The 27,758-nt window shown below is 45.8% G+C and overlaps 2 protein-coding genes across 2 annotated transcripts in view; one reads left to right on the top strand and one right to left on the bottom strand.

Annotated features, from left to right (window-relative positions):
* LOC144125851 (arrestin domain-containing protein 3-like) overlaps window positions 1–17,384 on the top strand; it is a 97,856-nt gene extending 80,472 nt beyond the window's left edge. The window contains exons 2-8 of the mRNA XM_077659574.1: window positions 4,879–4,951; window positions 6,075–6,222; window positions 8,583–8,685; window positions 11,183–11,439; window positions 12,265–12,454; window positions 12,861–13,006; window positions 14,970–17,384. Of these exons, the coding sequence (XP_077515700.1) occupies window positions 4,879–4,951; window positions 6,075–6,222; window positions 8,583–8,685; window positions 11,183–11,439; window positions 12,265–12,454; window positions 12,861–13,006; window positions 14,970–15,026 (974 nt within the window). The 3' untranslated portion in view covers window positions 15,027–17,384. The remainder of the gene's footprint in view (window positions 1–4,878; window positions 4,952–6,074; window positions 6,223–8,582; window positions 8,686–11,182; window positions 11,440–12,264; window positions 12,455–12,860; window positions 13,007–14,969) is intronic.
* Window positions 17,385–17,453: 69 nt separating this feature from the next.
* LOC144125850 (lon protease homolog, mitochondrial-like) overlaps window positions 17,454–27,758 on the bottom strand; it is a 38,187-nt gene continuing 27,882 nt past the window's right edge. Inside the window, 8 exon segments of the mRNA XM_077659573.1 lie at window positions 17,454–17,750; window positions 22,584–22,681; window positions 22,684–22,722; window positions 22,725–22,746; window positions 24,691–24,716; window positions 24,719–24,875; window positions 24,878–24,906; window positions 27,066–27,231. Coding sequence (XP_077515699.1) covers window positions 17,604–17,750; window positions 22,584–22,681; window positions 22,684–22,722; window positions 22,725–22,746; window positions 24,691–24,716; window positions 24,719–24,875; window positions 24,878–24,906; window positions 27,066–27,231 — 684 coding nt within the window. The 3' untranslated portion in view covers window positions 17,454–17,603.

Raw genomic sequence — 27,758 nt, 5'->3', positions numbered from 1 at the left:
TCTCTAGAAAATGTTCACAGCATATAGCGCAGGACTTGTGCAACGACGCCTGTCTTGAGTCTTGACCAATTGGGCCGAATGATACGTGACAGCGATAGCAGTGCATTAACAAAGCAAAGCAAAAAAAAATGACATACCGTTACGATAGTCGGAAATGTGAAATTTCAGCGTTGTTCTTCACATGCAACCTGCCACCACTGCCAACCACTGGTGGCAGGTTTGTGTGTTCTCTCCGTGGCAGGTGACGTTTCGCTCTGCTACCACCTGCCACGGTTGTCAGGTGCCGTGTTACGCCGACTACTTCGACGACGCGGAAGCCACGAACGAGCGCCTAAGAGCTGCGCTCTAAAAGCAACGCGATCAGATTTGCAGCCAGACAAAGTGGTGCATAACCATGACTATCCGAAGCGCGCGAGTCTTCTTCCGAACACTCCACAAAACAGATAGCGGCGTTTACCGTCGCCGTGCAAACAGAAAAAGGAAGAAGAAAAGTAAAGCAAGAGCTGTCTTTCGTTTTATCCGCGGCGTTCGTCCGGCTCTTTCCCATCGGCCTTTCGTTCCAAAGCGATATCGGCGGCACAGCCTTTGCCCGGCCGAACGAGCAATTCTCCCGCGCATCTGGGCTTTGTTTCCCCTCGCGACGTATGCGCGCGTGCGTTTTACTTTTGTTTGGCGCGTGCTCGTGGAAAAACGTGGAGCAGCTGCAGTTTCTTTCCGTCGCGAGAGAGAGAGAGAGAGAGAGAGAGAGGGGCTTATTTGCTTTTCCTTATCCTCAGTTTATTTCGTTTCTTTTTTTTTTCTCCCCTGATAAGCTTTCTCCTCCTTTCTTGTTGGTCCCATTTATGAGAACAAATTCCCTCGCGTTTGCTCTTCGTTTTATTCCCGAAGAAACAAAAAAGGTTAAAGATCAGGAACTGTTTCGTCGGAGGTCAAACGCGGGCTTTTAAAGAAAGCTCTGCTCACGCAGCCACGGGAGCGCGCACATCGAAGGCGGAATAGCAGGGAAGGGGGGGGGGGGGGGGGGGGGGGGGTTCGAGCGATCATTCGATCTGCTATGACCGGAAAAGCTCCCGCGAAAAGAGGAATAAAACGATACTGCGCCTCGCTAAAGCCACGCAGCGCTGTCGGAGCTGAAGCTTTCCGCAGCCAGTGAGGAGCCGAGTGCACGCACTACGAGGTTGTTTGCGCGTCACACAGCTGTTCGTGATCGGCTGTGCTGCGGCGTGATAACGAGGCGCACACGCCGCTCGGTCTTGCTTTGTTGCGTGCAAGTTCGCTCGGTTCAGTTTCGCGAATTGAGCGCTGAACTTGGAACGGACTTCGCAGCTCGAGCCTCGGCGCCTCGCTGCACGCTTCTATTTTGGAGCAAGAACGGAGTTATGGGAGCGACGATAAGCGTCCGGTCGAGTAGAAGAAGAAAGGTGGGCGCCCGCGGAGAACAGTGCGGCCAAAACAAGCGCAAGAGCTCGAAGAGCGGCGGCGGCGCATTGTTGGAGGGCAGGGGGGCGGCGCACGTCGCAAGCAAATATGAAAGTAAGCCCGCGGCCTCTGTAATGACGAGCCGCCGGAGCCGAACGAGATCGATACAGCGAGCGGCGAATACACTATCCGGGTCAGGCAAAAAAAGACGACGACGAAGCCGACGGACGAGGCAAGCACGGCGCCCCGAGCAGAGTGGCATTCAAGCCGCTGCTACCGCGGCCGATTTCGATCGGGCACTGCAGAGCAGAGCGCGCCTGCACCGAAGGAGAGGCGGCGGTTGGTGTCTTTCGATCGCGCCGGGCAAATTTCGAACGCCGCCTTTCGCCTCCGAGATTTAGCCGAGGCTGGAGGGGGGAAACTCTCGTTAATGAGCGGGTCCCAGGTGGCGGTCGCCTCGATTAGTTTGGAGGATTGGCCGCGCTCTCGTGAACTTCGGCTTCCATTAACTCTCTCGCGCGCGCACGAGCTACGCGCGTGCCTGGCCCCGCACTTAGCGGGCCGCGCTTTCCCGACTGTGATACTACTTCTACTTCCATCGTTTTATTTCTTTTTTTTTTCACTTCGAGGAAGATGGTACGCGTGAGCTCTGGTGGTCTCGCGGTCAAGCGGAAAGCAGGTCCCGCCTCTCCCCCCCCCCCCCCCCCCCCACTATCTCTCTCCCGTGTTGTTGTCTCCTGAGCCTTGGCAGCAAATGGAGACTGGCCGCTGCATAATGCCGCTCACGGTTGATTACCGGATAAGCAGTGCGGGCGGGTCCGGTAATCAGCTGCAGCGGTGGCTTGTGCCGATGCTTATATGCTTGCGGCTGCAGTATACTTGCGTGCCATTACGGTGAGGGTGAAATGCTTTGCACCTTGTATTTGGCGCTTTTAACTGAGTTGTCGTGGAGAGCGTGTATTTCGAACGGTGTCTCGTTGTGTGCATTGACGTGACGTGTGTCGGTTAAGCTGTTTCTGTTACCTGGCTTACGCTTGCAAGAAGCGCACGTCGGCGGCAGTTATGCAGTCCACTATGCTGAAGCCGGCTCGTGAGGCTTAACGGTAGCCTGGAAGTTTTTAACGCGTTATCGTGAAGGACCCCGTATCGCAGAAAGGCAAGCGTCGTTGTTGTCGCGACTTCGCCCGTGAGCGAAACATTCACATGATCCCCAGAGAGGCAACCTATAGGCGGAAGTTGGGAATCCTCGGTCACGTGGTCTTGTGACGCCATCGCAACCGGACCACCGTGGCGGTTGGCAGCTAAATTAATGATTCGCTCCGAGAAGTTGTTCGGGAATAGCAACCTGGGTCTCACAAGCCTCACCGGTGACAGCACCTGTCATCGCAGGGCAGTGGTGCATAGCCACTGCCAGGAGTGGTATATGAAGACCCAGGTATCTGGGTCTTCATACCACTCAGATATCTATGAATTTAAAATAGAGAATGAGCAATGCCGCATATCGGGTGTTTCACCTGAGCTGTTCTGCAATTTTATAGAATAGGCTTTTTGAGTTAGAGACCGCTTGCTTCGGCATAGCATGTTGTCAGCGGTGTAGCGTATCAGAATAGAGAGCTAAGACGTGCTTCCTAGCAAGCTGGTGAATTAGTATTGAATAGCTAACTTTATAACTATTACTGTTAGGCTCCTATTTATTGAGAGGCTTGTAGCCCACCGTAAGCAACACTTTCGATAACGCAGTTACCCTCGGCCCTGTGGTCCAGCAAATTCTGGCTATACCGCACCCAAATACGCGCACTTTAGAGGAGCCTGCAGGCTCTTCGAAAGTGCACGAAAGTCCCCCTCCCCCACATATTTATAGGGTTTCTTAAACGCCACCTCTTGCACGTCGCTGCGGGTAGGCAACAGGTGCTGACCGGATTTATTCAGCAGTTCGCGTGCCTTAACCGATACTAAACGGTTAATTTAGGTGCGCGCGCGAGGAAACGTATGAAATATACTATACAGGGCAGCGTGTCACGGGGCGGAAGGTCGAGGGCCGCTCCTAGCGCAGGAATAGATGCGTATCTTACGGCGCAGTGGGAATGACGCGAGGAGAAGGGAAGCACGGGCAACTCATATAGGTATATGCGTTCGAATTTCCGCCGATGAAAATCGCGTTGCACAGAGCCTTGCAGCAGGAAATTGAGTGAACGGTGCTTTCATACATTCTAATTAAAGTTGTTTCAACGGAAAAGCATAATAGGCGCATTGAATGCACCTGCAAACGGCAAAAGAAAGAAAAAAAGAAAGAAAGCCCAAAACATATACAGACAGTTGCGTCGTCGCTCAGAGCGCCTCGTAAAATGCTTCTCTCGGCTAAACCATTTGCTTGTTCGCGATCAAATTTCGCACAGATGGTGTAATTTGTTAGTAATTTTAATTTTATACTGTGTTTGGGTCCGGTACTTGCTTAAGTCGATGAGAATTAATGGAAACTCCACACCACATGCGGTGGTGCATGACAAACAAACAAAAAAAGGAAAAGGCTTTCGCGTCAGCTGTACTGGCAGCGCCATCTCTCGACGACGGAAGAATAAATAAAGCAATCGAGAGCCAGAAAGTCCGGACTGTAGCGGCGGCGACGCTGCAGTCTGGTCATGGGGCGAGACGCGACACAAGTGCCTACCCCCCCCCCCCCCCCCCCCCCCCCCCCACGTTCCTGAGGGCGAGGGGTGGCGCTGCTGGTACGGCTGTTGCGAAAGTTTAGTTATTGTTGTTGTTCGTCGCCGCTACTGACGTTGTGGACTTCTGATTACGTATCACCGAATCGTGCAAGTACCCTATACAAGCGTAGCATAAAACAAAAATCACCGCCAAATGTCACTTGTGTGCGAAATTTTGGGGCGAACAAGCTAGCGACTTAGCCAAGAGAAGCATTTTACAAGGCGATCTGGGCAATGCTACAGTTTCTATTAGTAATATCGAGAAATTGGTAGAATAAGGTTTTTTAATATTGAGCTTCAACTGTACTCGAGCATTTGAGCGGCCCCCTTCCGTAACGCACGTAATCGTGCACGTCCCCGCCCGCGCTTTCAGTTTGCTCTTGTTTTCACCGCATAACAAGGTTACCATCAGGAGAAGACAGCTTTGCAGAGCGCGCGTTTGCCGACCGAAGTAAACCGACGAGTTTCACTACATTGCCGCGAAATAATTTGTTTCGCTTACTTTGTGACCTTTGTTCGCGAAATGTACGTTGCGGCCATAGATTGCTATACAGTGTGCTCAAAAACCGTTGCGGTGTGTTGTTTTCTCACTGACTGTTCATATTTTATTCCCTTCTGCTTGCACATAGCTTTGTGGTTTGCTGCTCTATGATTATCGCGAAGGCAACAGAGTGACGGACGTTCTTTATGTTATTTTGGCCAGGCAGTTCTACAGCGTGATATATTTGTCTCTTCTTCTCGTTTTCCTTGACAGAGTCGGGGGACGGCAGGGACGTACTCGCCGAAGGCCACCATGAATTCAACTTCACCTTCGTTCTTCCAGCAACGTGAGTTGCGTCTTAACTGTACTCAGTGCGTTGATTTCGGGTCACGTTGAAAGCGTGGAAACAATATAGAGAGGCACAACAAATTTAATACTACTACAAGGAAGCGATACAGGAGCGGACTTTGCGCTTGGTTATTTTTGCGGCATCGAATGGCCGGCTGCCTGTGGATTTAGCATTAGAAGTGGTGCCTTAATACCCTACCAATCTTTTACGCTTGATCCTTGCCGGCTGAAGGGTCGAAAGAGGCGGAGTTAGCCGAAGCGCATTTTGGCCCCGACACGTAGATTTAAACTACCGAAAGCGGGAGTGACAAAAAGCAAGCAGAGTTTTTCCATTCGGAGAAGAGTACTGTAGCGATAAAGGTTAGTTTCGTGTTGGTCTGCGCATGAAACCATTTCCGGAACCTCGAACTAAACTCTTCCATCAGGAGCCTAACTCGGCGTTCGAGTACATCGAATAGGTTTGCTGCCTTTTTTGCTTGCTCGAATCTTGTTTAAGCACGTGAAGATACGCTCTTTTTGAACAGTTAGTGGAAGACCAGCACGCCATTAGCAGACTACTATCTATAGAAGAGTGCAACTCGTTGCCGGCTGACATAACTAATGAAACTGATTTGTCCCATTTTCACACAAAACATTCAGCGCACCTTGGTTGCTAAACTCACCGTAATATTGCCTTCACTTTTTTTTTTTAAAGATTTATGTGCTGTGTAATCAACCTATGTATCCCTCAGCGAATGCAGTGCCGTGTACTTACCATTTGTTTGTATACTTCTTTACTGCATTTGTTAGCTAACGTTTGTAAAAGTTATTGTGCTGTTTCATCCCCCCCCCCCCACCCGGTATGTAATGCCCACTTAATTGGGCCTTTAGGGTATTTAAAAAATAAAATAAATAAAAATAACCGTGAAGTGCCGGTGAAGTATAAAATAAAGATTAGCGAAGCTAGCGGCTGCGATTTCGTTGTCGCTGCTTCATGGGTATCTCTGAGTATGCTACGATGCAACCGCGTTTATGCCTCCCTGTCCTCTCCTCAAAAGCTCAGTGAAAATCGCGACCGCCTCTTTTTGCACGCATGTCGTAAGAGCGCGCGCGAGCTTCGCCCGTTCCTCGCATTTGCGCAGCGGTGTGACCACCTCCTTCGAAGGCAAGTACGGCAGCGTCCGCTACTGGCTTAAGGCCGAGGTGGAGAAACCCTGGTCCTTCAACCACAAGACCAAGAAGGCCTTCACAGTCATCAGCCCCATCGACATAAATCGCAACGAATACCTGGTGCGTACACGTTCCGGCCAATTAACGCTGCCTTGGAGGCCGGCGCATGACTTATTAGTTGCACTAAAGAAGAAACGAGAGCTTGCCGGTACTGTCACTGTCTGCAGGCAAACAGTACGTTGTGCTTGCACGAAACCGTAGCGCATTGCTTCAAGTTATGGTGGTTCTATAGTTCACCATGTTTAAGTCGTCGCGGGTGTACTGAACGGCCGAGGCAGCTAATCGCTAAAAACACAAATAACAGTTTTTACTGATAATATTATTACGGTCGTCATCTCGTCGTTCGGACTCGAAGGGGACCGAAAATTTGTTCCAGTTTTGCGGAGTTAAGGAGAGCCTTTTTTTATACACCTGATATTCACGGAACCAAAGCGTCACTTCGGATAAACCGGAAGTTCGTTATAAGCAAGCTGAGATGAACGAAATTATATTGTATTATTGTTATTCACCGTAGAAACATGTAGACAGACTAGAGGGAACAAGAATAAAGGGAGCGGGCCAATAACCAAGTGTCACTACAATGCCTACAGCTGCCCAGGAAAGGAGCAGGGAGAACGAAAGAATATTGAGAAAACGGAGCAAAGCGCGACGCTTGGGATGCCGGACAAAACCGACAGCAAAATTTGTAGTTAACCGAGAAGACGCGCCGGCGCTGCTTTATGGCAACCGACCGATCCCTCTCCCTTCCTCCGCGCGTGAGAGAGAAGGCGCAGGAAAGGGAAACGAGAGAGAAAGGAAACCAGTCCAGCGGAAGAAGACGGTGAACAAAGAATAGGTTTGGTTTATAAACGTCCCAAAGCGACTCTGGCTATGAGGGACGCCGTAGTGAAGGGCTCCGGAAATTTCGACCACCTGGGCTTCTTTAACGTGCACTGACATCGCACAGTACACGGGCCTCCAAAATTTCGCCTCCATCGAAATTTGACCGCCGCGGCGGCCGGGATCGAGCCCGCGTCTTTCGGGCCAGCAGCCGAGCGCCATAACCACTCAGCCACCACGGCGGCCTACGGTGAACAAAGAATGGAGCAAAGAACAGGGTACTGGAGACTCGCAAACGGCATTTACATGTCTGCGACAGAAGCGCGTCATATGGCATCGTTTACATGAGTGCGCATCGACGCTTTCTCGGTGATGGTAGCGGTCCCTGTGTCGCAGCTGAAAGTTGCGACACCGGGCTGAGCAATTTCCGGTTTCTTGCCAGCTTCGCCAGCTCATACCCCAAGAAAACATCCCGCCGACTCGCAGGGAAAACCGGAAATGCCTTTTTTTAACGCGATAGCGTTAAGGAGTAGAAAAACCGGCGTCGTTGACCTTAAGCAAAAAATCCACGAAAAATCCCCGGAGGAGCAGCCTAGGAGGCGGGTGGATAACGTATAGGTAGCATAACAGTTGTGGCATCATCACAAACTGCGCACCGTGGCAGGTGGTGCGCGCGCCTAAAAATGTAAAAAAAAAGAACATCCGACCCTACATAGGCACCATCTATACCATGAGCATGCAATATAAATCTGTGCTTGGCACCATGCACTGAAACTGAGAACAAGATGAGGCAGGGCCACTATCAGATGCACTTTCCATAAAAAGTGCCAATAAATCTTCCAGTGTTCTGCGCATAGGTGTGTTGCTATTTGTATTTCCATTGCTCGTCACTGTGGCCTGTTTAGAGCTACAATTGCTTAATAATATCTCTATTTTTTTTACGACTGTGCATCCCCCATGTTTGGTCAGCATGACAGCAAAATAAAGAAAAAATAAAGTTTTCACCTACACCGAAGTGAAAAATTCCACTTTTGTTTGATATACCAACATCCACCAGTAGCAAAAATTTGCTCCTACCTCTGCAAGACAACGCCCAGAAGCATTTTTTTTCCTCTCTAGCCGCTGCGGTGGCTGAGTGGTTATGGCGCTCGGCTGCCGGCCCGAAAGGCGCGGGTTCGATCCCGGCCGTGGCGGTCGAATTTCGATGGAGGCGAAATTCTAGAGGCCCGTGTGCTGTGCGATGTCAGTGCGCGTAAAAGAACCCCAGGTGGTGGAAATTTCCGGAGCCCTTCACTACGGCGTCCCTCATAGCCTTAGTCGCTTTGGGACGTTAAACCCCTATAAACCTGTTCCACCCGCGCTGTTCCACCCACCATGAACTGTTACCAACTAGCCCAACTTTCCATCCTTCTTCCCTATAAACCAAACCATTTTTTCTGACTTGAATTCTGAACAACGTCTTAAAAGTGCATCTTTTAAATCTGCCTGCTTCTGCACTCTAGGCATTAGAAATTGTACTAGACAGACCTTGTCTTCATAATGATTTGTTACACTGTACATTGTATGGGGGACCTGAGTGCCGGCCCGTTTCTGTGCTTCAGACGGCGGTGGAGAGCAGTGTGGAGAAGACGCTGTGCTGCTGGTGCTGCACATCTGGACCCATCTCATTGTATGCCAGGACAGACCGCAAGGGATACTGCCCTGGTAAAGCACCCCTGTTTTTTGAGCTTGCAAAGGATGGCAAAAGACAGGCCTTTTGGACCCTTGAAATGTAATTGTTTGGGTCCATCCTTTGCTGCACAGAGCACTCATTGAAATTTCAACCATACAAAAAAAAATGTTCTGTGCATGGCACTCGGTTGATTACAGTGATTACATGGTACTTAGCGGAGGCAGATCACTGGTTATTCCCAAGAAACACAGAATATTGCCTCAACATTGCCAACAGTGGGCAACAAAATGTTTCTCCCATTGTTGTCCTAGGTATATTTAGAATGACGTTACAGAATTATACCACAGTAACGTTCATTGGTACACTAAGCACCAATGTTGTTTACTAACATTTTGCCAACGTTTCTGAGTACATGTCTAGACGTCCCTGATAGCTTGAGTCGCTTTGGGACGTTAAACCCCCATGAACCATAAACCAAACCATGTTTAGACAAAATTTGTGAACATTAATTGACAGGGCTATAATAATGCACAGGTAATGTAGTTTATTGAATCCTGCTGCTCCTCGTGAAGTGAATGCAATGCAACTGGAGAAGCGACGTGTGAATACGGCTCGGAAAGGCACCTTGTTGAGAATCAGTATGTGCGTTTTGACTGAACGCATTTGCAAAATGTTCATACAAAGATGGCAGCGCGGACCAATATGACTTTTTTAATAAAAGGTATTAGCAACGTGGTCATGCTCACTTGTGTTTGTAATTTTTGCCATTACAAATTCAGAAATGCACAGATAACTTGGCTTGACTGGCGAGTTTCACTGGCTCTAAAACGAGGGCCTCACATAGGGGATATATAAGCTTGCTGAAAGCTTCTGTCATGTGTGTGTGCACAGTGCGTTGGCATATTCTGGTTCGTAATCTATCTGTGGTGCAGTGTTTTATGCATGGATTGATTGTTTGACTTGATTGCCGTGGAAATGCTTGTTGTGTTAATTACATGCATTAATGCACTGTAAAAAAATTGGCACCTTGCAACTATATAATGGCTTTGAAAGTTCTTTGTGCCTCACGTTTACAGAGTATGCAGAGGGTCATTATTTTTTTTCATATACAGGATGTGTGTGTGTTTGCCCAACTGCTGGTGGTGTCATATGATTTCTCGTTGCATATAGATTACATGTGCTAGTCAAGTTGGAGGCTAGCTTGCGACAAGGATTCAAACCGTTGACATGTGCACCTTCAATTGTATGCCTTCCCAGACATTCGTATTAAAAGTATGACGCAACCGTTCGTTGTACAGCATTCTGGCTGCATGTGCGTGTGTGTGTGTGGGCATCCCAAACAACCAAATGTCTTCATCTTGCGTCCATGATGTGCAAACTCGGCCAACCTCATTGCCATGCAGCGAGAGGGTCCGAACGTCGTGCGCAACCAGTACGCAAACACATAAACTCGTAGAAATGAACTTTAATGCATGTACAAACATTATGCGTAAACTATGCACCCAAAGACAATAATGCTTTTGCGTTCCCACATATAAGCAATCTCTGCCGAACTTTTTTATGGACTTCTTGTCACTATAACGTATGTCAGGATAATGTCATCAATGTTACTCAAATGTTATTCTAAAGTTAGTGTGTAATTCATTACCTGGTGATATAGAAAGGTGACACTGGCAATGTTTTGACAATGTTATGGACTAACATTAAGCCTACTCAGACAACTATTAGGCAACATTTTGCATTTATTGAGTTGTAAGTGATTATACTGGAGCTGTATTGCTGTGGCATGAGACAGGGCTTTCAACTCTGTCCATGTGTTCTGGCTACACATGTTATACTACATACACATAAACAAGACATTTCTAATGCATAGCTGCATGCACATTGATGCAAACTACTGTTTGCACCAGGAAAGCCTGAACTCTGTTATGCAGGCATTTTATTTAGTTTAATAACAAGCTGTAACCAACATTTTCTGAAAATATTGTGCTGAATGCACTTGAAGATTCAAGTGTATTTGATCTCACCCATCTCCCAGCCCTGCTTTCTTGTTGGAAAAGAGGCATCATCGAAAGAGGTCTAATTCTACGAAAATGTGCAAGGAAGGCCTGCCTCAATTCATTTTTGCATTCACTAAGCTGTTTATTAAAAAAATTTTAGCTGTTTTGAACTCTGCATACAATGAACTAGTTCCTGTTGGTAGCCACACGTGGGCCACCCGGTATATCATTCATGTGATGCACTAGTTTTAACCTACGGCTGATGTGCTAACTTTGCATCCCCTGGCTTTTTATCCTTGATAACAATAATTATTATTGTCTCCTTCTTGTGGAAATGCATGAAGCTCTGTCCATTCACACTTACAACCGGAGTATTGAGTGCTAAAACTGCACATCCTTCATCTCATAGTGCAAATACTGATTTCTACTTATGTCATTCAATGACGGCAACTTTGGTGGCATTATCTTGATATGTCTCAGTATATCTGAATGGGAAGGCACAAGTACTAATGCAGTACATGCTGTGCAGGTGAGTCTATCGCCATCACAGCTGACTTTGAGAACCTGTCGGGGCGCACAGTGGTTCCACACGCAACACTCCACCAGACGCAGACGTTCTTGGCTGGTGGAAAGTCACGGTCACGCCACTGCAAGTTCACCACAGTCACTGGTGTGGCACTCCAGCCTGGCCGCTCAGCCAATTGGGATGCCCAACTGCTCAAGATTCCCGCTGTCTCACCATCCATCACCAACTGCTGTCTGATTCATGTCGAGTATGCTGTTCGGGTGAGGAGCTATATGGATGTGTAGATGTGTCAGTCCATACCATGCACAGCTGCCATACCTTGAGCACTATAAATAGTGTTCGACTGCACATAAATGCTGACACGCAGGCAGTGGGCGTGGAGGCTAGCCCTCCAGTAGACAAGCCCGTGTCTTCCCACTTTTCATTCTTCCTACAAGCACAGAAGAAGAAGATAAATGCTGTGCATGCACACCCTCCCCATAGCAGCTCTGCACATGAAATGACGTACGATTACATTTCAGGAGAACTCAACTTTTTTGAAGGTACAAAATCGCAGGGCTACTGCCTGTCCACCACATTTTTCAAGATGTTCCTGTGTGCTGAGGTTTTGGTGCTCATTATAAAATCCCAAGTGGTTCTATTAATCTCCACTAGGGCATGCCCACAGTATTATTTAGACAAGTAGAGATCCTTAAATCAATAACAGTTAACTGTGCTCAGGACAGAGAGGATAAAGGCAGAGTGGATTAGGGAACAAGCCTGAGTTAGTGATATTCTACCTGAAATTGGGAACAGGAAATGGACTTGGGCCGGACATGTAATGCGGAGGACAGATAACCGATTAAGAATAATGGAACGCATTGACGAGAAGATAAACATAGCAGGCGGCAGAGAATTAGGTGAGCAGATGATATTGAAAGTTCGCGGGGATAGGCTGACTGCAGCTGGCACAAGACAGAAAGGAAGTCGGTACTGAGAGGCACACAGCTGTCACTGATGGTTGCATTGTCCATGGGCTATTACAGTATGCTTGCACTCTTTGTATTGACTTCTCGTACAACCACTGAAGTACTTCTCTCTTGCAGATCACCCTGCAGATTCCAGGAGCATACAATCTGTTTGTGGACCTGCCCATTGTCATTGGAACAGTGCCCCTCAGAGCCCGGCCTCCACACTATCGTACAGTAGGGCTGCCTAGTCAGCCCCAGATCCACTTCTACCCAGCTGCTCCTCCATACTCTGAAGCCGACACAGATGACCCATTGCCTGTTGAACGTGAGGAGCTTCTGTGTTCTCCTTAGCCTGCTAAGGGAGAGGTCACTACCAGAGACAGTGCATTTTAGTCATAATCAATGTATTAGCTTCTTGTTGATTAGATTATAGAAAAGAATGTGCTTTATAGCAGTTATACGATAGGTTTTGTGCCATTTTGTCTCCTGGCATAATTCAAAAGTGTTTAACCACTTTGATGCAATGAGTAACCACAGGCTTGCAGCTAAAGATAGGCGTTTGTTTCAGTGTTTAGTTTCAGCCTGTTTACAGGTGGTTGTTCACATTAAACACATTGCTTATCATGTGCTTGACCATTTTGTATGGTGTTTATGTCCGTATTGTGCCTGCACCGTGTGGGACAAAGTATGATATGTTTAACAGAAAAAAAAACTGTCTTCTTTTGCTACAGCTCCACCGACATACGCCGAGTGTATAGAAGGTTCAGTGGACATTGGTGATGATGAAGACGGTGAGATACTCGGAGACACACGGTTTACACCTATGTACGCTTATGTACAAGACTACCTGTACCATCCGCCTCCTGCATATTCCGAGGTACGTCCACATCAAAAATGTTCCTAAAGGGCCTGTTTCCATGCCTTTTTGAATGATAATGAGGTTTAGAAATCTTGGATCAAAAGTGTTGCAACGCAATAGTTTCTTAGTCATATTAGACACTGCTGTTTAGCTGATTTTTCAACTGATTTTCAACATTCGTAAGTGATTAATGAATAAATAATCCTGAACTCTGATATCTATTCATCTCTTGCCAACAACTTGTCAAAAATGCTGCCTTACTGGTTGTCATGCGATAACACTGATGTAAAGAGGACCTCCAATGAGTTCTTAGTTCTGTTATATGTACTGCTCAAATTTGGTTTGCACTTGCATGGTCAATTGATAAACTGTTGATTATACTACTACTATGGACAAAGTGATGTTTGCCATTCTCACAGAATATACCTTTGTTACCTTCAGACGTATGCTTTCTGACCCTCTGACTCTTTTTTCCAACTTTGAAAACATGCTAGAGGCATCTGCTGTCTTCTAGTAATGCACATGCTTATTTGTAGGCACCACGGGCGACAATATTTTTATTACTTATACTTTTAATGAATGTTCAATATAGTGCTGAACTTCCTCGCTTTCTTGCTTCGATGGCCAGAGGCCATGGGTGGACACTTATATGGGCACCCATAAGACCAAAAAAGCTTGTACAGCTAATGTTCTGCGGAAGGCCGTCCTGTGCACATTCTTTTTTTTTTTTAAGAATCTACGATTGCAGTGCTTGCTCTTAATGCCATTGTACCTCGCCCTGTGACCCTACACCCCACACCATGTAGGTGAGGCAAGGCCACTAGCTATCCACTGTGTTGCGTGTTGTATGTCCGCTTCGTGCACGACAGTACACACTACTTGAGTAAAAAAAAGGTACCGCACTATGCTTCTTCTTGCTTCCACTTGTGTTGCCTGCTTCCCACAACTCTCAACGAGAGACATTTCAGGATCATGCTTGCCTGTGCTTTCTGCAGATAGCCACTGCATGTGCATGACTCCCTGGTGGTAGCATGCTAAAGCGTTTTACTTACTGCTTTGTACTGTGCATCTAATGAAGTGTGGGAGTAACTGCAAGGAGGCTTACATTAGTGACTGATTTATGAAAAGAGATAGGGGTGACAAGAAGCTTCATTTCATTGCTCTCAAACCATCATCTGCTTTTAAAAGTGTTCCAAGTCGTCACTTAAGAAGCTGGGTGCACGTTCTTACATTACTGAAGAGTGCTTCATACTATAGCTGTAGCACTAACAGCGCATATAATGTATGCGGCACCAGCAATGAGCACAAGTATTTGTGATGACAAAGGTATTCTGCTCAAAGTGACCTTTCTTGTCCATTTCGGACAAACGCCAACCATTGGCCTCACTTTATTGCGCGCATCTTCGTATGCTGATTAAAAAAGTCTGTGTGAAAGTGAAAGCTTATAGTGAAGCCAAGTGTGTCAAGCCGAAGGGCTATAAAAGGGCGAGATATCAGTGAGGGCTAACTAACAGAATTTCAAAGCTATACAGGTTATTCTGCATTAAAATCATCATAAGTTTATTTAATAAAACAGAAATACACAAATTTTTCTGCATGGTGCTTTCCCACTTGAAAGGTACAAAATTAAATATAACTGATATAAGTAGCATGTCTGTGTACAGGTATACACCTTAACAGCTCCTAAGGCTTCATACTTCAAGCAGCCCTTCTGTATATGCAAAACTGAAAGCCTTGCATAAAACATTATCTGAAAATTATGACTAAGCCTCATATTGCATTGACATTTTGTTTTCTTTTTTTTTTTGCAATGGCTATGACAAGCACCTGTAACATGCATGGTAACTCACCACCTCCCAATCTTCTCTCTGGTAATTTTTATTTTGTAGCCCAGTTAAGAGAATGCAAACTGCCTTGGAAGTCACATGAAGAACTTAAGCCTTCTTTCACATTTTCACCATTCTGGATGGCTCCTCTGCAGGTGGACCCACACCCATCGCCTCAGGCAGAGGGAGCAGCATCCGGTGTTTCCAACTGAGGCCTGTGCTCGGCAAACATGATTCGAGTGCAGACTGTGTGAGACAATTCTGTGCGTGCCATGCTAGATGACCAAGCAGAGTGGCAAACGGGCAGAGAAGAGCGCAGTGCCTCGATTCAACAGTGCTACAGCTTCATGTTCTCATCCCGCACCTGCAGTGGCTCTCGTCACTTTCTGCTACTGTGCTCCCAGCTGAAAAGACAGTTGTGGACGATGCCAGTGGAAAATGTAAAGTACATCACCATAGATGCACCTAGCCCTCAAACAAGGTGCCACTCTTTGCAGCACTGCCAGCGTTGCCAAGTGCTGATGTGCCTGGTCTGCCATGGGTTCGATTGCAGCGCAAGCCACAAGGACATTATTTTTCGTCTGTGGCATGTTGTGCGTTGGAGAACGTCTGAATCTTTTATGAATGGGATCTGTAATGACTATGCCAACAGGGTGTTCAGTGTGAAAGTGTAAAACCAGGGCAACTGCTCACAACAAGCCCTGTTGACAGATTGGCTGGTGCAGGGCACCGTCAACAAGTACGCTTCCACAGGCTGCTGCCTGCTCGCAGGACAAAACAGTGACGCATGTTCCGCTGCACAAAATGGTGGCTTCCATTCTGTGTGGTATGGAAATGGCAAGCGCTTTAATTCCTCTGTTTCATGAGTGTTCTGTCCTTTGTCCTGTCAGTAATGTTTGCTGGTGTGTGTAATGGTTCATCAGAGCCAGAAAGTTCAAGAAACGGCTTCATTACAGTGTACACTCGACTTTTGAAGCATGCTTGAATGTGGTATAGTGGACCAGCAATTTTTTTTCACTCTTGCTTTTATTGTAAATGATAATTGACTGCATTGACAATGAGTGTGTCTTTAATTGAAGACAAAATAATTGCTTCAGCCTACACAGCTTCTGCAAGTGACTCATAAATGTTTAGCTGACAAACAGCTATTCTTTAGGAACACCGTGTTCCTGTACATAAAAAGATACCCTTTGACTAGTGCTTTGTTTGCTGCGATGCTAAATAATGAATACATATTTCACAGCTTCTTGCACTCTGAATTATGCATTACAGTGTGCTCTCCAAATTGTCCTGCAGTGGGTGTAGTCAGGCTAATGATGGTGGTTATCTTGTTTTAAAAGGCAGACTATTCAATGCACTCTCCTCATTTGTAATGGCTTCATGAGGACCTGAGGACTTACCTTACCTTAACTTACTGTACCTTATCTAAAACAAAAAAAATGAACATCAGGACATTCACAATTGTTTCCATAAAAGATAGCCATGCCAGAACATAACTTTGCAATAACGAAACTCTCATTCCCGAGGTATGTTTAGTCTTTTGCTGTGAAGTGTCCCATATAACATACACCATGCCTGGAAAGTATAACAAAAACTATTAGCCATTTTGTTATGAAATGACGGCAGAATATCATAACGCTTAAATTTTGTTAAACGTTAAATTTTTGTGAGCTGCAATAGAAAAGAAGTGTGTAAAATTCAGTACGTCCTCAATACGAATGCCATATCTCACTGTCACATACATGGTATGTATGCCCACTGTCGCTAAGGTGCGCCCCGGTGCACATGGGAGCAAGCTAGACCACTTTCAAGCTTTTGCCCATATCTTTCTGGGCAAGAGAATAAGCAGAAAACTACAGGAATGACAACGTGTTTCAGAAATTATAGCACTAGCTGTTGGTTGTGACACTCCACAAGTTTTATTCATATGAAGTGATAAGTACTATGTTAAAACTGCTGTAGAGATGTGCGTCACTGAAACAAACCTTAAGGTTTATTTGGAATTTTGTAAGCTATTCTGTTATTAAAACTTCAACCATGCAGCAAGTAGAGACTGTATAACCATTTCCTGTGACAACTCCTACTTAGTTATGCATCATCTGCTGCAGTGTGCCTGGGAGCTTGGCAGGGTTAACGAGTAACAGATATGACATGTTGGGCAAGCAATCTTGAATTGCTAAACCTGCCTTCAGAGGATGGCCGAGTTTGAGGAACCAGCATAAAAGGATGGCACATAAATGTTGTTGTGGTAGTGTGGACTATCTTCATAAGTACCACACCGAACAGTTGCTTTGTTATTGTGTATACATACCTGTCTCCTGTATTGTTCCTGTGCTTTCTGCAGAGCATGTTCGCAATAGCATGGAAGCGTCTTCACCTGGCTCTAATGTTCTGTGAACCATGTGACCCCAGCTGTTTGCTGTTTCTTGCCATAACAGCCAGCTTTATGCATAAGTGGAACAAAGTTTGTTACATCTACATAAGTAGACAGCTTTGTAGCTGCATGCATGCCAATGCTCTACAAAATATTTCAAGACAACTAATAAATGACCGTCAAACACTTTCAAAAAGTTTCTGAGCATACTGCAAAAAAAGACAACTGATTACATTTTCATGGATTGAAGAATGGTGATGAGAAATTAATAATCAAAGCCATTTATTTGCTACCGAGCTCTGGACAACCTGCAAATCTACAATGAAAATAATGCATCATATGAACGTAAAGGGTGATAATTCTGCATTTATGCAAACTGATCATAACTAAACAATTGTACACATTTAAAAACTTCTCAGCCTTTCAGTACAAAGTCGAACACCTTACAATAGTGATCAACAAAGTGGACTTCCAGGCCTTCTGTAATGTAGTCCTGCAACTCGGCAAAATCCTTTTTGTTCTCTTCAGGGAGGATGAGGCAGGTGACTCCAACTCTCTTGGCCTTTGCATACAAGAAGAAGGTGAGAACAAAGGTTAGTGAGCAACTGGCACGGCTGAGCACCAGCCCGACAGCTGTTGAAATGAACCTGACTGTGTGTGCCATGAGCTCAGCTATAGCCTCCTACAGCTTAGCTATAGCTTCTGCGCGGCCATTCAGCACACCCTCCTAACTTATCCTACCATGACCATGAGGGGTGTTCACACCAGAGAACCTCTTTAAGTGATGCGCATACAAAGGAACCAGCAAAAAAGGGTGGTGCATGTGCTGAGGCAGCCGCATTTCGAGTGCTTTACCCGGACATATGCTCCACTATAAGGAAGTTAACTGAAAAAGATTCCGTGAAAGCTTTCGTTAGTGTGTTTCGCTAGCGGAGTGTGCAGGAAAAAAAGAAGAGTAAAATGAAGGGAGCTCTAAAACGTGCGGTGCCGTGACCTATGAGCAGATGTGGGAAGTGCAACTTGTATGCTGATGCGGGGAAACAACCGCTCAGCAGAAAGCAAAATGACCTGTGTGCAACTTATTGTAAGGCACCAGTCATGGTCCATACAGTGTCAAAGGTGGAATGAAAAAAATTATGAGGTGTACTTAAATCTCCTTATGAGCGGAAATGCGAAAACTGTGTGCGGTCTGCCATCCGTATTTGCATCTTGGGGCATGGCTAAGTGGCCGAACTGGCGTCCGCTGCGTTACTACACGCACGCCATCTAATAGGCCAGTGTCGTACATTGCGAGCGGGGTTTTGAGTAGGTGCTGCATGATGGCGCTACAACACGGCAAGCAAGAAGTAAATTTACTGGAAACATACTTTCGTACTCAGGTTAATTGCAACATCAGTAATTTATCTGCTCATAATTACATGTACGCCTCATTAGATACCAAAAAGATACGTTTCTAAGACAACTCTGCATTCACTAGACGCGTCATTATTCAGCTGTGAACGTCAACCAGTCGTGGCGCAGTGGAATCGTCCCGTCTCACACGCCGCAGGCCCGGGTTCGATTCCCGCCTAGACCCCAATTTTCTTTGCTGCTTTTTTTGATAACGTTCCTCAGGGCATAAAGGTAGTTAGGAAGGTAGAAAGAAAAAAAAAAGAGAGGGTGTTAAAGGAATGAGAAAAGATGGGCCGATCTAATGAAGGCGAGGAAGGAGTGGTGATGTGGCCCCTGCATCCAAGTAATATATGAGGACAGATTTTTCAGCGAAAGACCGCAGCTGCCAGGTGCCGAATTCTCGCTGGCTTCAGCGCCGGGCAAACCCACAACAAGTGCTGAATATCAGCCTCCGTATTTTGCAAGTTGCAGACAGGATGCCCTGAGTGGGAATATAAGTGGTGAAAGTGAGGCCACGTCCAAGTGATGGCAGGAGTGAGGGCAACTCTGACCCCGATCCTCCAAAGCACAACCTCCTCTGCACGGGCAAGACCGCGGGGAGGTTTATTGCAAATGGAGGGACGAGAGCACGTCTGCGGCGCCGGAGGTGTTCCTTTCTTGTGAGAAGGAGGGTAGCATCATCCATGAGGGTTCTTCACTGACAGTTCGTGCCTAGTTGGATTCCGGATTTAATTGTGGATTATGGTTTGGCTTGTTAGATTATGAATTTTATTATGGACTGGCTTGCTAGATGGCTGTGCATTGGCTATGGATTGGTGAAAGCGTGACACATCCTGTCCACGCCACTGATGAGGCAAGAAATGCTTTCGTATTAAAAGAACAAGCAGATGATTCTCAATTAACACTATATGGTAGAGGTGGAAGGGGTGCGGTCGGTTGTTTTAGTGGGACTGGCTTGATGAGACACACATGTCACCACCAGCTTTCTTGCCATTTTGAGGGTTGCACATGCATTGGCTCATAACTGAAGAAATTGGATCAGGAAATTCTGTACGGTGTTCAGCATCATGCAATAAGAGGCATTCCTCATTAGGAGAGTGTGAAGTAATGAACACATAAATTTGATCTTAAACGGTCTCAAAAGTCTAGATGAAAGAGGTTCTTAATTCTGATTCAAATGCACATACATTACGGCAGGCACATCATTACACAGACGTCAATGAGAAATAATTTGTTTTATAATTTTATAGCATGCCCAAAGTTTCAGTACCTTCCAGGACAGCGGTCTCGTGGCAGATGTCTTAGGCAGGTAATGCTTTTTATTACGTTTAATGCAAAACTTGCAACGGGCAGACAAAAAAAGCCTAAAAAGCAAATCATACAGAGCTAGATAGTATTTCGAACAGGAGGACATAATTGCTAGCAAAGAAATTCTGAGGGCACTTAAGTCTGCTTAAGCATGTGTTTTGAGGAAAGAAAAGGGCGCAGTAGCTCACATCTGGACATCTTAGTGGACATCTCACCTGCACCTCAAAGCATGCAACTGGAGGTGCATATGTCATCGGTCTGAACCCCTGTCACAAGCTAGCCTCTAACTTGACTAAAACATGTAAACTATATGCAAAGAGAAATGCTATGACACTACTCGGAACACTACGACAGAATGGTTGCTCAAAATTTTTATGCAAATGTAGTCTGCAATGCTGCCAGCACACTGAAGTCAGCCGGTGATATCGCTGGGATTTGATCTACACCTTTATGGATTAGGGGGTGGTGATGGGTTATCCTGTGACCTGTGACATGGTATGACACCACATTACACCATTGTCATGTGACTTGGTATAATGTCATACTCATGTGATGTCATCACCAATTATGCTAATTAGCATTGGTGGTGCATAATTATATTACATAGCGCATATATATATATATATATATAATATATATATATATATATATATATATATATATATATATATATATATATATATATATATATATATATATATATATATATCACATGGTGCCGTTTCTTGCGGACATGACCTAGAGATTGAGCCATCTAATGCTTTCACATTAAAATATCAATGGAGCCCTGTCATTTTCTGTCCCTGTCCATGTTCTTTCACACCAGCAATTGTGTCTTTCCACTGCATTGCTAATTCATTGAAGGGCAGGTTAAAAATTCTCCTTCGCCCTCTGCTGCCAAAACTACTGACTGGGTGCACTGAAATTATCCTAGAGAAAACACAAATCTGAAGTGCGTTGTGTTGCACTGTGTTGGGTTTTATGGTGCATGAGTGAAATCTGAAGCATCCTGAAGGATGCTGAAGCTTTACAATAGCATGAGACAGCAAAACATACAGGAGCATTACGAAGGGCTCTTTGGAGATGCCTTCAGTGGATTTTTCTCGCGCAATCTTCAAAACAACTTGAAGTGAAGGTGACCGAATAAAATGACCTGGCGACATGAACCCAATTTACTGAAAGGTGCTGAAGCTAGGTCGATCTGAGCATACTGGCAAGTATCAAACAATAAATTATTTCCGTTTCGCTTCTGCGTAATGCCGTGCCACAATCAGAATTAGAGGTTTCTTTGTTCAGGTCTTCCGAGTTCATTTGTGGCCATATTTATGTGGTCACTCCTGCATGCCCTCCAAGTGCCTTTCTGCAAGCTACAAGGACGCGGTGAGAATATTCTGACCACACTTCTTTCCTTTTGGACTGATGTATGTATGGCCTCTAGAATGGAAAACAGTGCTGGTGAGCTAGCTGTGCTCGTGTTAAGCTAGTCCCTTAAAAACGACTTCTCTTCATCGCCCCGTCCTCTACCCGTCCCTCCAAGGAATCAGATCCATCCATCTGGCCGTGCATCTCTCATAATTCACCTCAGGCAGATGAAGACCATGAATGGTGAGCAGAGTTGCACTTGGGTCACTTTGGTTCCTGGCCAGGTGATTACTTTCCGCTTTACCTTGCATGATGCTCCTTTTGTGCTCCTTTACAGCCACAAATATCTACAGCTTCCGTCATTTTTTTTCTAAACGCTGCCCGCCAGCGAAATGTGTTCCTTTGCAGGTACCTGCACCATCTTTGTGCACATTCTCATGTCGGTGCCCCAGGCTATTATTTCTGGTCTTGATAAAGTGCACACACCTCAGAACAGCTGGCCTCGGCCTCGGCGCGGGGCAAGCAGTATGGGATGGCAGCGCCTCATTGGAGTGAGCACCAGAACTACGCTCGAAGGGTGGCATATTTTGATCTTAGCACCTATGACCGGGCATAACAAAAACTTGGGAGGCTATGGTTAGCTGCCATATTTTATGGACAATGTTTCTGCAAAGGCTGAAAAACGCTTCATTAGTATATATACACATCAGCGGCAGAAAGGTAAGTAAATTAAGGAAAATTTGTTGTTTAACACAAAACTGGATGGGCACCACCATGTTTAAATGCTTAAAACCTGTTGAATAATAAACCACAAAACAGTAAGAAAAACATAACAGAGAGGAACAATAAAGGTACTCAAATTAAAAATTTTCTCACCGAAAACAAAAATTGCTGAGCAAGATGCCAGTAGCATTAGAAATCTGACGCATCATCTTTTGCATTTCGACCTGAACCATCTCAATGTGAAATTTAAAGCCAAATAAGCTGCGAAATGCACTTGTTTGCAACTTTGGGACTTTTTTTCTGAAACATTTTAACATGTCGTAAAGGTCCCAGACAATCTGCAGAAATTTTCAAAATGACCATTACAGAAGCCTACATTTTTTTTCAATTGCGAAAATGGTGTATTTTGCACTGAAATTGCGGGGCTAAAATTGTATAAAAAATTGTCTGCATCCATGTTTCTTGCTGCCTGTTGCAATGCAAAGTAAAGAAAAACAATTTTTTAAAACGAACATTCTTGAGGCCTAGTTTTTATGACCTAGTGAGACCTAGTGAAGATGGGTAAAAACACAAATTTTTTTTATAGCTTAGGACAGGCAAAATCACTCACCGCTATTGTCTTCTCCTTGATTCCGCCCACGGGGAGGACCTTACCGGTGAGGGACACCTCTCCTGTCATAGCCACACCAGGCTTCACCGGCTTGTTCAGGCCAGTGACAACATTGCCGTCACCATGGTTATCCCTGCACTGGGCCATCTTTTGGCACAGCACCCTGCCAAAAGCAGAATTGACATCTGAGCTAGTTGGTTTTCCATTTTCAAAAATTATATAAAGCGCACTTGGTCTCTCTTGTCTGTTGTCCCTAAGTGCGCTTTATATAATTTTTGAACCCTGCCAAAACATGCATACAAGGTTAAGTCACCCAACACATGCCCTCGCGTGGCATAGCTGCAGACACTGCAGGCCTTTGGCTGTTGCAACCGTTCTAGAAAAGGCTGAACTGAGTAAATACATTGCAGCCCCGTTGTTAAGCTTTTTCACAGGAATGAGGGAAAAAAAAATGTGCAAGAGCACACGCTTCTATAGAATTCGCAAGGCTTTACAGCTCTTGTGTTGTGCATGCGCGGAACACCTGAAATGCTCTTTGATGGCTATTTGTCTCTCTGACCAGCTGTCAGTAGAAAGGAGGCAGTAGCGGAAGGCAGCGTGAGCAACAGTGGGTGAGGTTGAGGTACACCTTTGCTGTTTTTGAGGCGGCCACTTTAATCCTACACGATACCTGTCTATCGGAATCTAGAATTGCATCCTTTAAGCTGCAGGTGATAAGAAAAATGTGGATGACAGAAACAATAGCCTCAGTGCCAACCCATGCAAATGCACCCCGTATAGCGCTGCTGCTCGCCGCCTGCCGCAATATGGCATCGTTCTTGTGCCTTCGGTCATTCGCGCTTGAGTCGTAGCAGTGATGGAATTGCCTCCAACGGCTGCAGTAAGACATGCCGCCAGCAAGCATGATAGTCGGCATGAACGCAGCACACGAGATGCCACTAAACTAGGCTGTCAAAATGTCGGCACAAGGTAATGAACTACAGCGAGGTGGAATTCGCCGGTGTTACTATGTGGGAACGCAGCCACAATTGTCGCATTACTGTAGCTGTAGCTACAGTAGAATTGCATGGGTTTGTACGGGTGGTGGTAACAACTTTATTTTGAAGCAAAAAATTAAAGAAGGTCCTCAAGGGTGGGCTCTACTGTCCAAGAGTCCACGGGCCTGGGCTTTGCGGAGAGCTCTGTTCACTAGCCACGTTTGGCCAGCTGGTTGAAAAACTCGCAGAGCGGCCTCCCATGAGGAGGGGGGAGGGTACTACAATGGTGGCAGCATTCCCACAGTTGTGGAGAACCTGTTTCCCCCCTCCATTTCGACGCGGTCCATCTTCATCGTCGGGCGTCAGGACAGCACCGGCTGGGCGAGGAGGGAAGTCTCCCTCATGGGGGAAGCGGAAACAGAGATGGGAGCGACACCTCGAAGGCTAAGCGGAGCTCCGCGGAACCGTTGAGAGTCTCTTCGGGATCTGGCAGCGTCACGAGCGGTTGCAGCCGCACGCTCTCGGTCACCTTCTGCGGCAGGCACACGGAGAACGTCGTGCCTTGCCGATGAACTTCTGGTTCCAGGCAGCGAGTGAACGCCGCAAAGTAATTTTAAAGGAAAACTTTCTATATGTATTACCTATGCACCTGCAGGTGCATAGGCAACACACAAAAGGACAACTCCAGAAGTGGGTTCAGTTCAGTGAGCTATCATTCCAATTTTATGGAACAGTGCAGAGTTATGTTTAACCAGCCCTACCTTCTATTCACCCAAGCAACTGTTCCATGTGCTATGCTCACAACTAGGAGGTTTCATATGTACAGCCCAGGCCCTGCTTGAACATGTGTGAGAAAAGAAAATCAAAAAGGGCGCTACTTCTGGAAAATGACGGGTAAGCTATAGATGAAACAGCACTGCATAATGAAGATGCAAATGCGGAGCAGGAAAACAAACAAAACAAACAAGAAACGTTTAGCACACTGAATGCGCTTTCACCAGTGCCTGCCTTTAAAAGAGCTGTAGTGTTAAACTATGTATTTCCAAAGGCAAGAAGAATATGTTGTGGTAGTCGTAACTGATTTTATGGAATCTATCATATATATCACCCAAGAGCACCGAGAAACTTGCCTCCGGTACATGCAGGTGGATGTGTGCTTCTGGAGAAAGTCATTGTCAGGCGCCTGAGCCAGCAGGAAGGCCTTTGCAAAGGTGTAGGCAATATTGGCACTCTCTTTCATCACATCACCAAGGTGCCCAGTCAGCTGTAGCGAGCCCTCAGGTTTCTTGTCCCCACCAGGTTCCAGAGGTCGTGCATCGCTGTCTCTATGTACAGTGTGGACCCACCTAGGAAAAATACCCATGAAAATTAAGCAATGGTGTACTAATGCCCAGATTCAATGAAAAACCACCAATGGCATTGAAATGAACATGCTGATGCACAACTGTCAATGATATTTATATGCCTGACCTCTCTCCAACTAGTTCATGTGACTCAGGCTGGTTTCACTTTAGCACTCAGCACACACCTAGAGAGGAGTTGTGCTTGGCCACTTCTTGCGGGCCACCACGTTTCTCTAATCACAAACTGGGAGGTCTTGCTCATATTCCCCATATATGGGCAAAGTAATATTGTTAAATACACAGAGAAGCTATAAAGCACCCTTTCTCAAGCTTGCAAAGCCTTATGCTTAAGTAAATCTGAAGAAAAAAAGTGTCCTGTGATCTAGTACAAAGAGGCGCCTCACAATTCAGTAAAAAGCAAGTCAGCCAAAGCTATGCCTAGGCATTTCTGAATGGTACCTGCAAAGCTTAGCAATGTGCACTGCACAGAGGTCCAAAAAGATAGGCACCAATAATGCTGAAAAAAAAACAACCTAAACAAACAGGAAATAAATACAGTCGAACCCCGCTACAACGAATGTCGCCTCAACGAAATATTTCCAGTTCCCCGTCAGCTCACCATAGAAAGTAATGGAACAAATTTCTCATCACAACGAACCATTTTTGGCGTGCGTTTCCGGTTCAACGAAATTTTTGCTATGCAAAGCTGGGTTTGAGAATCTATCTTACTATAAAACAAGCATATCGCCGCCCATATGTGTACTTCCGTAAGTCCACGCTGCTTTGTTTCTCTAAACTTTCGCTGGAACCAATTGATCTACGCATTCAAACGCACATGAAGACCGCCATTGCTTGGTAGTGATGACAATCTGGCTGGCTGCCTTGCGACAAGGCGCGGGTGCAAGCTCCCGTTTTCTTCCAAGCCAGAGCTGCAACCAATCCGTCGCCAAAGGACGCAGCAGCCTGGCAACAGGAGCAGCGCGTTTCCCCTAGTTTTTTCACTCGTGCTTGTGCGCTGCAATCGACACAAGCATGGCGACTTTGTCTAGGAAGCGGAAGTTCCTTTCTTCTGAGGAGCTGAGTGATGAAGCCATAATTGAGGGCATTCGCCACAGCGACGCATCATCGGATGATGACAGTGACGCAGAATATTTAGCACCACCATCTGCACTAAAAGTGATGGAAGCATTTGATGTGCTCCGCAGATTTATTATTGCTCACAATGACGACGTCGCGATGCAACTGCTCACCGAGTGCATAAGTCGCGGCAAAACACTTGTGGCAAAAAAAAAAAAAAAAACAGGAGAAGCTGGCAGAGTTCTTTGGAAATAAATGATGTTTTGGGACTATGTTGTCCGACCTGACAAGTGTTTTTGGGCTGATTCCGCCACAACGAAATTTACGCTTCAACGAAATTTTTCGCGCACCCTGTCAGTTTCGTTGTAGCGAGGTTCAACTGTACAAGTATAACCAGAGATCAAGGTAAAAAGCTAGTTCCTCAACAAATAACCCGAATCGCATGCCTTAAGGGGTATATACATAAAAGAATATGCCCAGATTCAATGAAAAACCACCAATGGCATTGAAAAGGGGTGTCCGATGAGAGAGGGTGTCCGATTCCTTACCTTGAAAGAGGCCTATGGGCCTAGTAATCATGGAAATGAGTTCAAGATATCAATGCGCATCATGAATAATTACCTACAAACAATTTTGTACTGGCAGTTCCAGTCTTGGACGATGCCAGCATTGAAGTGCACCATGGCACCACGATTGACCGCCTAACCTAGGCTACTACATTCCTGATGACGTTGGCGTCACCGGCAAGCGTCGGTTGTTCCTGTGAACAACCACTGGGTTTGGTGAAGCCACAACAATTGGAGCAAATGCATCTTGATGTCAGTTAATATGGGAGGAAATGCCGAGTGGCTCCTAGAACAACATTCAAAATGATATCAAATTACGTTGTACTCAATGCATGTGACTCAAACTTGCTAGAAGGCATCTCTTTAGGCCTATGAAATAAATCATACCATTTTTTTGCATTCAAAGCTTTGTATCTGTACCCCTTTACGCAAAAACGAGTTTCCAGTTTGTCACAGAAACTCCCTCAGTCTCCTCATGGACTCTCAGAAAGAAAATAAAGGCTGCGGTCCATAGCTCACCCATAGCAGTCCAGGCAAGTCCCATGACCACACCGGGGGGCGTTTCATCATACATCTTATCATGTGTGAACAATGGTTTCCCAACAAAGTCATTAAGGTTTTCTGGCTGCACCTCCACAACTTCGCACTCGTTGCTCACTATCTTGAAAGCAGCCTTGCGGAAGATCTGCACCAAATACATCAGGAGTACACAACATTATTGGGCCACTTTTTACCACAGCTGTTTACACATCGTACAGCTCAGGCCTGCTGCTATGGGATTCTAGCCACACAACACCGTTACATAAAACTTTACGCCGCTGCAGACAGTGCCGCTATGTGCTATTACTCTAGTGCCATAAGATTTTTATAGTCATAGCACTCAAACTCTCACTCCCTCTCTCTGATACACAACCACACACACAGTGCTACAGAGCAAGGCAGGAGAAAGAAAGGAAATGCAAACGGTACACAGAACTGAAAGGAAGATTGTTGGGCAGGAAGTAAACCTTCTGCCAATTTAAACTGTCATCAGAACAGAGTGCAGTAAGAATTGCCTAATATCTGTCAAGCTTCATTCTGCATCTCAACATCTGCAGCAGGAGTAGCATGTGTCACTAATAGAGAGTTTTAGTTTCACGTACGTAGAGGGTTCACATACGCAAACGTGAGAAGTGTACGTAGCCTGCACGCAGGTCGTTTGAAACCCTTATA

This window comes from Amblyomma americanum, chromosome 3 (assembly GCF_052857255.1).
Source record: "Amblyomma americanum isolate KBUSLIRL-KWMA chromosome 3, ASM5285725v1, whole genome shotgun sequence".
Classification (NCBI taxonomy): Eukaryota; Metazoa; Arthropoda; class Arachnida; order Ixodida; family Ixodidae; genus Amblyomma; species Amblyomma americanum.
Note: the sequence above shows the minus strand (reverse complement) of the source record. Positions and strands in the feature narration are given on the sequence as shown.